Raw genomic sequence first — 12,213 nt, forward strand, 5'->3', positions numbered from 1 at the left:
CACCAGCCGTACCTCATACTCCTGTCGCGCATGCGTGGTAGACCATACCGCAGTAAACATCATAATAAAAGCCCAAATATCCCACTACACATAAACAGAAAAATATAAAAGCCCCCCAATCAATTACTTTAAAGACATTTTACCAATGGCAAACTAGATGCCATCCAACCGAAATCTAAAAGTAAATATATATAAACAATTCACAGAACGTTATGCACCGATTTAAACGTCCACTGGGTGACACCAATCACACATGAATGCACATTGCTAGTTCATTGTGGACCAAACATGCATGCACATTGCTATATTAACAGAACTAGAAGCTCGGCCGCCCTAATCTAGTTATTTCTTTCAATACTCAGGTTCAAGGATGGCACAGGAAAGCTGCATCCTGTGGATTCTTATTGGTGCCAGTTCTGGAAGTACCATTTGCTCTAACATCGTATCTGTACGGTGATCCACTGAGGGCCCAGCTCTTCATCCCCCTTCATATACAATGTATGCTAAAGAATGGCAGTGAGAACCTGTTTGAAGGTGAGCTGCTCCATTGAATTGTATAATGCATTGTTCTTCACAGGAGTGCAAGTTGGTGGCATTTCTTCATTTGTTTCTGTTTAGTAATGATCAGCACTGTTTTATATTGTCTACTATTGTTGTAATACCAAATCACCATAGCACAGCAGCACACACTAGATGGCCCCTCAAGCAGCATTGCCTGTATTAAAGGTGTTGCACAAATGATAAAATGTTGAATAAGATGATTTTCCCATCATATTTGTGCAGGTTTTGAACCAGAGACATACTGGGATAGGATGCAGCTGTTTCAGGAGGCCATTCTTTACAGGTGGGTTATTTCTACATGACAAGTCTTAAACACTGTCACTCAAACATTTTTAATTAATAATGATTACATTTTTTAATAATTAATAAATGAAGATTTAAAAGGTATACGTGTGAATCTTGGAAATACATGCTTTTTCTAATTTAATGACAAAACAATGTTTTTCTTTGGATCAGATTTGGTTTCGTTCAGGACAAGTTCTCCGCTTCTGCTTTCAATTTCCCAGCAGAGAACAAGCCTCAGTACATCCATGTCACAGGTATTTCACCATATGTAAAAGACTTTTCACTCTGTGTCGTGTTTCACTCGGCCAGATTACCCCCATGATCTTCCCTGTCATTGGCCAAGTGCAAACAATTGTCCCTACTAGTATCTTCATCAACAGTATGTTTTTTATTTTTGTTGATCGGTTTGCCCATCATCCCTGTGGTGACCTCTGGTCTTCTCTCTCTCAGGCACCGTGTTCCTACAGCTGCCTTACTCCAAGAGGAAGTACTCCAGCGGACAGCAGCGTCGGCGCAGAAACTCAACCACATCCAACAGCCAGGGGGCGTTTGGAGGCGAGGAGCGGGCAGGTTACTACTGGGCCTACAACACCATGCTGACCAAGGCCTGGCGGACCGGGGTATTGGGAGACGAGAGGCTGGCCGACCGCCTACTCAGAGACTTCACCGACTTCTGTGCCAACAAAGACAACAGGTTGCAAAACTTCTGGGACAGCTGCCAGGAGAAGATGAATGCCAGTGCTCCGTGAAGAGGAGAAAATGGGGGGGTGGCATTATCGGTTAGGACAGGCAATTCAAATTGGTAATCTTCTGGTTACAAGCACTGTGCCGCCCGATGTGATTTCGTTTTTGGAGACTTTTGCGATGGTCTCCGTACATGTTTACACGTGTCGATACTTGATATTTGGACTTGCAGTTTGGACGTAGTGAATGTTCATGATTAAACTAAGACCTAAGAAGGAAGAAGGACTTTAGGACTGATATTCTGCTGCTTCTCATTAAATGCAAAATGTGAATATTGTAATAACCTATGTATTATTTTAAAGCATTCTTTTAATACAAGATAATCTTCTGGAATTGCCATGCTGCAATGTCATATTTTGATTGTTGGTTACAGAAATACTATTATGTGAGGTCTTGCAACCTCAGAAGCATGGAAGTCAAGCTCAGACTTGTTATATAGTCCATTCTAGTATTTTCTACAGTAAGTAATAACTCCACATAACATCTTTTGTACTCATTTTATTTAACTATTTTTCTAACACAATTTGAATGGCTTTTTCAAGATACAGAAATTGCTCATAAATGTATGTGGAAAATATATTTTGTGCCCTGGTCATACGTTTACAGAAATATTTTAGAAATTATATTTTATGCTACAGAGAATCCTACTGCTTCTGTTTGAGAACCCCAGGTGACACATTGTGTCCGCATGTATTGTAAATTTTGATCCAGACCAGGTCCAAGTAAATGATTATCAGTTCATGTGATTGCAACAGTTCAAAGTTCCAGTTTCTCCTTTAAAAACATGTTTAATAACGGTCCCTTTAAACAATCAATATCATACACACAACACACATGAACACCACAGCTAAACCAAAAGTATACATATGTACATATAATGTATATAGCGCTCTGTGAGATGGCTGCAACTGAACAGAACACAATTGAAACAGCAGCCTCTGTTGAAAAATAAGTCAAACCTTTTCCTCATAGCAGTGGAAAATATTCCCATAAAGTAAAAAGAATCCAAAGTCAACTCAAATCGTGTCTACGTTATGAGACTATAGACTATTTGCAGTTCGATTTGTCCAGTGCTTAATCCCTTCTCCTGCCTTGCCTACCTGAGGTCAACCAGAGCCATAAGGGAGAGAGTGGCCAGGTTGTGGTATGAGGTCCTTCTGAAGGGTAGACATAACATTCAAGATCAAAGTTATAATTGATAAGGCACTTAAAGCTCTTTGTCAAACAACTCTTTCGACAGAAATTACATATTTTCAAATGAGAGATTGGCACTCAACACTTTTCCGGTTAGAATACTTAGTGTATAAGTTACAATTCAGTGTTGTTCCTCCCCGCCTGGCTTGAGCAAGACAACCCTCTCATATCAGCCACATTTCAAAATGTAGTAGTTGTAGAGATTTGTGTTAATAGCCACTTTAAAGGTTCAAAGGATGAAGAAAATGAACACAGACTTAACATCAATGTGCTGCATGATGCCTGCCTAAACAGTGTCCTATCATATCCAGTTTCAAATGACGTGACTGGCCAAACTATGTCTTCCTAGCCAAGCCACATAATGCCTCTAATCATCCTATAGTTTCCTTAGCATATAGTCCTATGGTTCCCTTAAATCATTCACATTATATTGGATATATATTGGAAGATACAAAGCACTCAATGATCCCAAGTAAAATCCCTTTTTACCACCACCGATTAAATTCTAATTGGTTAAAATAAAATAAAATTATATGGTCAAAACAGTGAAATCATCTAAGAAGTATTTTGAAACTTAATGCTCTCTTAGTTCAAAAATACATTTTCAGGCATTACGAGTAGAGCTGAGGTGATTCACATGACAAAAACTGACTGGACTAATCCCAGTGGGCACAGGCGTCTGAAAGATGTAATTTTTTACATTGATATCCTGTAATGCTCATATTGAAACTTAAAATGAAAGCCAACAACATCCCTTTGCTGAGGATTTTCAAGCATTCCGTGTTGCTTCAAGTATGGCATCAATAACCCGTTAACTGGGAAAGATTTAGAACAGTGGTTAAGAATGGTTCTAAAAAATAGCAGATATACAAACTCAAACTATTTTTTTAACAAATCTTCACTTCTGGGGGTCCCTGGCAAAACATTTTCAGATAGGGGTCCGCAGCCAAATTCGTATCATTTTGGGGTTTCTTGGCACATCAAGGTTTGAAAACGACTTAGAGGGCTGATATAGAGGGCATTTGTAGACTCGGCCTCAGGACAGGTCTTAATGGGTTAATAAGTTTACCTGAAATGCATTCTCTTATCCAGAATATTGTGAGCAAATCAACACTCAATAATTCCATAGTCGACCAACTGAGCGTGTTCTCAGGTTGCGTCTGTTGGCGTATTTAGTTTGTATGCTTACGGTACAGAGGTGAGATGATGAAGCATGATATCCTGATGCTTCTTGTGCATTGTGGTGAAGATGTAATCATTGTTATTGTAGATTTCAGAGTCCTCAGTTCTCAGCTGTCCATCCATCTGTCTAATCTCCCAGCAACATCCTGAGAGTTTACACTTTTTCCCAGTTAAACAAACCCTCTGTTTGTTTAACTCTGTTCACCCCAAGCTTTGGCACATTACACACACCAATATGCGATTCACTTTCAGTGTCTGGATTGCAGATCTAAGCTGGTCCTTGTGCGTGCACCTGGAGCACTTCCTTGTTTCAGTTTTGATACGTGTAGCTCTCGTTTCCACATAAATAAATCACTTCCATCTGAAATTGTGGCAGTCAAGTATTAGGTTTGTAACCGGAATGTCTACCGTATTCTAGTGTGTTCAGCTAGCAAAGTGGTCTATACTATACACCATGTAAACTTCCTTAACCCTACTTTAACCCTAGCAGTGAACACATGCGGTACAATCAAACCACATGAATTCCCAAGTGTTTTGCCACATAGGCACGGCTAAGCTTGGCTAAGCTTCAGCATCAAAGTTGTTCCCCGAATTAACCCTACTTTAGTTTGGAGTTTGTTAGAATCAAGTCAACAACTATGTCACTTACTGTCAGTCCAACTCCCAAGTTTTCCTGACACTTCATATCATATCCACAACATCAAAAGTGCTGTAACGGCAGCCATAGTTAGCGTGCCAGCCGAACAGCCGAAAGAGGAAAAAAGGAAATGGCACATCTTTGGAAACAAGAGGAATGCAGTGTTAAGTTCTCTTAGTGTAGAATGAAGTTTGAAGAGTTAAGGCTTGTGTTGTCAGTCTGTGATAGGGTGAGAGTGGGAAGGCTTTAGTTGATTCTGCCTCCTTCATCAGAGGAGCTCGACTCTGACTCCTCCTCACTCCCAGTATGTCCTGAAACCCTGGGCAGACCACCTGGACACAAACATAAAATGTTGGAACACAAGATAATAACATTTACACAAGGTCTAACACCAACATTGTGACATTGTGTACTGAACTCACGTAGTCTGATCTTGATTGGCCAGATGAAGATGGTGCAGAGAGAAAATGCTGCAGCGACAGCCACGCCCCCTGTCACTCCTACCATGATATAATGATAGTACCACACACAGGCTGGACAGCACACCTGTGTACTAGAGAGCAGAATGTTATTGTAATCACTGTACCACTTGTCAAATCATACAATATGTAACAAATGGTGCAATGACTGAGTGAGTGAGTGTGTGTGTGTGTGTGTGTGAGTGTGAGTGTGAGTGTGAGTGTGAGTGTGAGTGTGTGTGTGTGTGTGTGGATAGTGATACTGACTGGCAGGGATGTAAGGCCTGGATGATCATCACAGCCACTCCGTTAGCGACCTTATCCGTGAAACTCATCGCTCCGTAGACAAAGGCTCCACTTTGCTGGATGGCAAGACAGAAACCAAAGCACAAAGAGAATTATACATTCTATAGAATGTCATCTCTTCAAAGGCTTCATTGATATCAGCAGAGATATTAAAGATCAAACGAAAACTTGAGCCCAACAACTTTCATTACATTTCATAGAATCAAGAGCATATCTTCTGGTAACCACTGGACATCTAACATACATTAGTATGCAGAACCAATGTTATTTAATGTTAAGTGCATAACATGACATTTTAATGCGTGTGTGGGATATTAGAAGTCCTCTGATGCCTTGTAACACTACTTTAGTGTAGAACCAAGATATGTTTACCAAATGATCTCTTCATGTTCAGAGCATGATGTAGCTGTATAATGCACTTTAAAAATAAGAATTAAATCCCATCAAATGATCATCTAGTTAACACAAGATGATATAGAGAAATAAATACAAACATGCATACCATACACTTACAGAGGCTCTTTAAAAAGAATATGCTACACCCTCCATATTTACAATAAGGAACTAAAGTTTGTTATGTAAAACATGGCGTAGAACCAATAGTTCCATCATATTAATGTTCAGGATGGGTATGATGTTTGCAGTGCTTGTGAACTAATTATGTCATCAGTGCTTATGGCATCAAAAGATCTCTAAATTCAGCAAAGCCTTTAAGTTCACAATTGTATATTCCCTCAATAAGAAGAAAAATATATACTGTATCTACGGCTGTGATAGCATGTTACGAATATCTTATTAGTAAAGTAGTGTAGATTCTCTACATCCTCAAAGATAGGATAACCATTTCCCCACATTGATCTTCATCCTAACATGAATCCTTAATAATCAATTTCATATATTTTTAATCAATATATATTTATATAGCACCTACCCTACCAGTCAAAGGTTTGGATACAGCTTCTCACACACAGCTGTGTCCAAACTTTTGACTGGTAGGGTATATTACACATCTATGATATGTCTAAAATATGCATCCAAGCAATAGATAGATTTGACAGCGCTTTTTTATTTTCTTTTATATGTGATGAAAAATGTTGGGCACATAAATATTTTATTTGAGGTTTGGCACTATTGTAATTGAAGAATAGGCATTCTAATGACAGATACGTATAGGCATATACAGTAATTCTGCCCTCGAGCAGATGGTCTACGGTTTATGTATGATATATGAGTGTGAATATACACTTCCAACATTCAAGTTCCCCACCCTTCCTACACAGACGCACACAACATACCGTCTGATCAGCGATGAGGTCAGCAGTCATGGCCAATGACATAACTAAGATGGTGGCTGACCCCGTCCCCAGTAAGACAGCCGCTCCATACACCTGCGGGCCCATCTTGTCCTCTACCAACACCCAGTAGGAGAAGGCTAGGATCAACACCAAACCCACAAAGTAGGTCAACTAAACAAGACAAAACACCACAAACAACAGCATTAATAGCTTTTTATTTCCTTATTTTGACCTTCTGAGATTTAGTCATGTTGAACTTTTACCCAGGAGCGTAATGCCCATATAAGCTTAAGCACATTTCCAAAATACTGTATTTTCTTCTTATTTATTATTAATACTCACATTTCTTCCAATGAGCTTACTGACAGGTTTCATGATGAAGGAGGAAACAAAGCCACTGAGGTACATCACTAATGGAATAGTTGCTATGAACTTCTGTTGGAAGAAAGAGACATAGGGAGAGAGACATTAGGCTAGTTAAATGTGTCATGTTATGTTTTACAAGTTTAGACGGAAGATACACATGTACTGTAACATGTTGAACAGCATGTACATCAGCACCTTATTTAATGATACTATATCACTATCTCAAAATCTTTGTGTGTAGGTTACCTTGGGTAGTCCCAGTGTGTTGATGAGATACATTGCAATATAGGTCTGAGACAGGTTGACTATTAGTCTTGTTGACATGTAGAGACACGCCACCTATGGAGACAGAGATTCAAGACATTTTGTTTTATTGACCACTGAGAAATACTTAAACGCTTTCAAAATCAGCCTTAAACATTATTTGTTATTGTGAAAGAGAGAAATATATATTTGTTTTAACCAAGCTATCTTGATGTGATAGTTGACTTATTGGTCAAGTACTAAAGTGTAACGGGCAAATTATAGATACCAGAATACCAGCTCACCAGAATTATCCTTTGGTGCTGCTGGACCCTACCTGGTAGAATGCAGGCTGTTTGAGCCAACATTTCCACTGAAGAGGAGATGACTGTATTATTTGAGAAGGCTGGGAGCGAGGAAGGAGAGGCTTCCGCTCTCCCTCCTCCTCCTCCTCCACCTCTGTTCTCCCCTCCTCTCCTCCTGCTCCTGCGAGAGCCCTTTCTTTTGTTCCCAGATGGAAGACGAGAGAGAAGACAGATCCAATACCCAACACAATCAGCGCCAGGTTCTACAGAACAGAAAATCTAGTTAGTTTATATTTTATACACAAATAAAGAGATGAGTCCAGCCAAGATTCAGCTGCTCTTGAAAGTGAATAATGCAATAGAAGTGGACTGACACAGTTGGTTTCAATGTGTGAACAATAACAGCATAGCTGAACATTGCAACCTGTATGGACTAGTTTGTAACTGGAATGACAAACTATCAGAGAAACAGCGGTTAGTTATCTAGCTAGTCAACAAAAAAGATATGTGTAAGATTTTTTTATTCCTTATTAATCTTAGTATTATTATTGTTTCAATTTGGATAGTGGTCTAAACAGTAGATTGGATGTTGGCAAGGGTGTCACACGTCTCCTAGCAACAACAGCATGTTGAAACTAAGGTCCACAAAGTGACAACACTCGTAATATTTACAGTAACTAACAAAAGCTCACCCTGAAGACAGGGATGTCTTGTGGTCCGAGAGCGTCGCTGACAGAGGGGTCATCCTCCGTTCCAGCCTGGACATGGAAGAGCAGGTAGGCTAAAGCATATACCGTAATGTTAGCCACCACTGTGAAGGCATATCTGCAGCACAGACACACGCAACAGACACGTTACAAATGCAACTAGTAACACATTAGATCAACACTCAAGACGTTACAAACTCTACCACTAATATGACACGTTACAGGTCAACAGTACCTGTAAGCAGTGAGCTCTACTTTAGCGTGTTCACAGGTGACCAGCTCTGGTATGAGAGACAGGTGTGAGATCTGCGTAGCAGCCCAGCCAAACTGGAATATGATGATGAACGGGATGAAGTAGATCGCTCGGACAATCTGAGGGGTCAGAGAGCCACAGCCAACACACTGGTTGAAGATGAAGGCAAAGGAAAGCACCACGCTCACCGTCCCTGGATAGGACACACACAAAAACAGTGTGCATGTATAAATAGACAATTAAAAATGGAATACTTAATTTTGTACAATCTGCTTTGTACTATTTTGGTTGAAAAAATGGTTGGAAAAACATTGAATGTACACACAGGAAAAGGTTCACCTTCCAGTCTCACACTCTCAATATAAAAGAACAATAACTGGCTAAATAAAATCACAATCAGTGTATCTTCCAAAAATACTAATTTCAGTCAGTCAGACTGTAAGCGTGAACAACCAGTCTATACCAGACCAGTGATCAAATGTATTTACATAACATGCTGACTTCTTGTCCATGGCAGTGTACTGTACAGTATGTCATGATAGAGGCTACTGTTATTTGTGCAATGATAAATGTTTAACTATGACATGACAAGTCTTCTAAAAGATACAAAATAAAGCTCTACCTTTACTAACACTACTGCATACATATACAGGTAGTTACTGACATCATTTCATGGTCACCTCACTAAGGCTGGTCTATTCCTTCTATTTAAAGAAAAAAGACTGAGATCCTGGATTACCGTAAATAGAGAGAGACTGAGCAGACAGACTCATTCATTAATGTGTAACTCTACTAGTTAATGAATTGAACATACACATGATGGATTGTCAGTCAAGCCATCAATCAATCAGACTTACCCACTAGGTGCCATGTCTTCCTCTTGCCGTAGTTTCCACAGCCTGGGGTTCTGTCTGACTCATAGCCAATGAGAGGAGTGCAGATGCCATCAGCTACTTGGCCAATGAGTAACAGCACACCTGCACCACAGAGAGACATTTATAAATGAAAACAACTCATGACCATCTTACATGTTTGATCATGCATCAGGCATCAGTGCTACATGAAGCAAATACAGCTATCTGCCTCACCATGAATAGTGAAGGACACCCTCCCTCTTGTATGTAGAAATTGTTCAATAAAGGATGTAGAGCTATCGTGCATGTTAGTGTAAGCCACACAGAATAACGGGCGGTTACTATTTTAGAACAATTCAGCTTTGGGACAGACACAATATCGGGCAATTGGTGGAAAGAATGCAATGATTCCCTAGGCCACATGAGAACATTATACATTTACTGTAGTAGGATGGACAGGAACTGCATGTAATGCTGTGCAGATCTGTTTAAATTCCCAGGTCATCGTAAACAGGTCGAAGACACTTTCAGATGTAGTTATTTATTTTGTTGGCCTTTTCTCTTCATGTGATGTGGTAAGGCCGAGAATGACGTTAGGTTACATTTGCTGTATTTCCATTTGCCTCTGTATCCATGCCGCCTTGGGGAATTCAATCGTGTGTGAAATCCCGGTGTTATTTTTGTTTTCCCTTTCGTTTTTCTGACAATATCTGCTGCATAGTACTGTGTTCTATCTGTCTGCCATTCAATGTTATATGAGTTAAAGAGAATGATCTCAATGGAAATAAGACTTGCTTTACCAGAGTTTCCTTTTAGTTGACCTTGTATCAGTGAACTGAAACTGTACCTTTTCCAATGCAAAGCTTCTAATAAATACTTAAATCAATCAAAAAAAGCACAGGATGAGGATGGTCTACCCTCTTCTAGCACCTTGCCTCCTTCCTTATGTTATCATAGATGTGTTGTTGGGTTTAGTGAACTACACAACCTCTAGGAGCTGCTAGGGGGCTTTAAGACTCTTATGTCTGTTTTTCTAATTATCTAATATGAAATATGCTTCGTATCAAAAGTGAAAGCAATTGCTATTAAAAAAGTATAATCAGCCAGACTTCTCTCTCTCTCTCTGAGTTTTATGACGTTTATGCTGTATGCATGGTACCATGCAGTTACAAAAAGTGTTCTTCAAACCAACAAAAATGCTGTTTTGATGACAAATAATTTAGAAGCTGGAAAGGAAACCATACGAATACCGGAATAATTTGTTTTAGTCTGATCATGCCAGGCTATCAACTGTGTGGGTAGATTCAGAATCAGATTAACTTTATTGCCAGTTACAGACTACAGTAGATGCACTGGTTGGGTACAAAAGTGTGAAAACATACACATACAGTATGCTCTGAAGCTCCACTACAAATAAAAACACAATGAAAGATAGAAAGGTAGATAGAATGATGGAATGTCATTCCTCATGCTAGACAAGACAACATTTCAGCCATAAGAATTCCTCTCCTCTAAAGCATGGTCATGGGTCAGGTCAGGGTGATATTTATTGCATCTGACTGCTTGTCATTCTCATTCTGCTGACAAGGGGTATTTGTTTCCTTTGGCTTAGAATGTCAATGCAACAAGTAGCTATTTTGAGGGGCATAAGTTAATGAATTGGAGAAAAAACTAAACAAATATTGCAGTGTATTAGAAATTCAAACTCAAGCCTAAATAGCCTAAATAACATTTTCAGTAAAGGTTATGTAGGCTTACTTAGACACTTGCCTCTCCATTCACACTATTTATCAATCAACAGAGACAGAATAGTTGCATTTGGTTTCATTTGTAATTGTTCAACACATTTAACAACATATTTTACAAGGTTAACTTACCCGCATATTCATTGGTTAATCCCAGTACTGAATGATAGTACACCAGCAGGTAGGTGAACCACATAGAAGCACACAGGTCGTTCAGAAAGTGTCCCACCGCATAGCTGAGCCGTTTACAGACAGTCAGGGACCTCTCGGTATCAGACATCTCGAGGTCTCTGGTCTGGGACAAAACTTACGACTTGAGGCACTGACAGATGCTGGTCCAACGGTCTTATGTTAATGACAACACAGAGTTGAATCACAATCACAAGTTTCTGTTCCTTAATTTACACTGTTCCCGTATTAGCCGCTTTTAAATCCATTTTTATCTACGATGACTTAACTCCGCCGTCACGTAAAAAGAAGTGCCATGTCCCTGCGATGCGACAAAGATCATTCGTCATAATGTGTTAAATTTGATGAGTCAGATCCCTCCTTGGAAGCAGTCAGGTGATGACTGGAGCCAGGAGAAGCATTTGGAGCAATAAAAACCGAAACTGCACTGGTGTGAAAGACTGAAAGTAGAAGTACAGTAGCCTCTAATGCGCGCTACATTGTTGTTAGATCAGTCTTTTACATCACCTACAAATCCAACGTAAATATAACGAAGTGTGGAACCTGTTCATGCTCTCCATTCTGTCCGTAGCGACCGGCGTATTAATGAAATAAACACGAGACAAACGTTCCATTAACGCACAAATTCCACACTTTCCGCAGCATCGAGTCATCGACCTATGTAATGCCCGTGAATGACAGGTGATGTAGTGCTATCAATAAATCGATGTCTGTCTGTGTGGCATGTACTTTGTTATTTAACGTTAAATAACAGCAGAAACATCCAAAGGAATCTCCATCCCATAGCCTGGCTGGAGTCAAGCCATTGTTTATTGGCTAGTGGTTGTCAGGCAGCCGGTGACGCAATACGCTTCCGTAAAAAGAATAGCAGACTACAATTTCTACTTTA

At 39.7% G+C, this 12,213-nt stretch overlaps 2 protein-coding genes across 6 annotated transcripts in view; one reads left to right on the plus strand and one right to left on the minus strand.

The window, feature by feature from the left end:
• Positions 1 to 3,980, plus strand: part of depdc5 (DEP domain containing 5, GATOR1 subcomplex subunit) — a 31,357-nt gene extending 27,377 nt beyond the window's left edge. For all 4 annotated transcript variants that reach the window (XM_080726796.1, XM_080726798.1, XM_080726797.1 and 1 more), the window contains 4 exons: positions 363 to 534; positions 784 to 844; positions 1,018 to 1,100; positions 1,297 to 3,980. In XM_080726796.1, coding sequence (XP_080582922.1) covers positions 363 to 534; positions 784 to 844; positions 1,018 to 1,100; positions 1,297 to 1,595 — 615 coding nt within the window. In that variant the 3' untranslated portion in view covers positions 1,596 to 3,980. The remainder of the gene's footprint in view (positions 1 to 362; positions 535 to 783; positions 845 to 1,017; positions 1,101 to 1,296) is intronic.
• Positions 3,981 to 4,806: 826 nt separating this feature from the next.
• LOC308285905 (major facilitator superfamily domain-containing protein 12-like) lies at positions 4,807 to 11,949 on the minus strand. 2 transcript variants are annotated; one of them, XR_013962091.1, is made up of 11 exons: positions 11,268 to 11,949; positions 9,394 to 9,513; positions 8,519 to 8,729; positions 8,269 to 8,401; positions 7,609 to 7,839; positions 7,275 to 7,367; positions 7,005 to 7,097; positions 6,663 to 6,833; positions 5,329 to 5,423; positions 5,026 to 5,149; positions 4,807 to 4,935 (listed from the first exon to the last, which is right to left on the minus strand). XR_013962091.1 is itself a non-coding variant. In XM_080726801.1 (11 exons), the coding sequence occupies exons 1-11, from the start codon at positions 11,413 to 11,415 to the stop codon at positions 4,850 to 4,852; spliced, it is 1,512 nt and encodes a 503-aa protein (XP_080582927.1). In that variant the 5' UTR covers positions 11,416 to 11,949; the 3' UTR covers positions 4,807 to 4,849. The 2 variants fall into 2 exon arrangements, 1 of the variants encoding a protein (XP_080582927.1); XM_080726801.1 differs by having other exon boundaries at positions 5,026 to 5,156.
• Between the last annotated feature and the right edge of the window lie 264 nt (positions 11,950 to 12,213).

The sequence above is a fragment of the Nannobrachium achirus genome (genome assembly GCF_963921795.1).
Source record: "Nannobrachium achirus genome assembly, chromosome: 5".
NCBI lineage: Eukaryota > Metazoa > Chordata > Actinopteri > Myctophiformes > Myctophidae > Nannobrachium > Nannobrachium achirus.

Coding starts and splice junctions, on each gene's coding strand:
- LOC308285905 (XM_080726801.1), bottom strand. CDS start 11,415: ATGTCTGATACCGAGAGGTCCCTGACTGTCTGTAAACGGCTCAGCTAT. Junction 7,840..8,268: donor AAGACATCCCTGTCTTCAGG/GTGAGCTTTTGT, acceptor TCTGTTCTGTAG/AACCTGGCGCTGATTGTGTT. Junction 4,936..5,025: donor GCCAATCAAGATCAGACTAC/GTGAGTTCAGTA, acceptor GTTTGTGTCCAG/GTGGTCTGCCCAGGGTTTCA.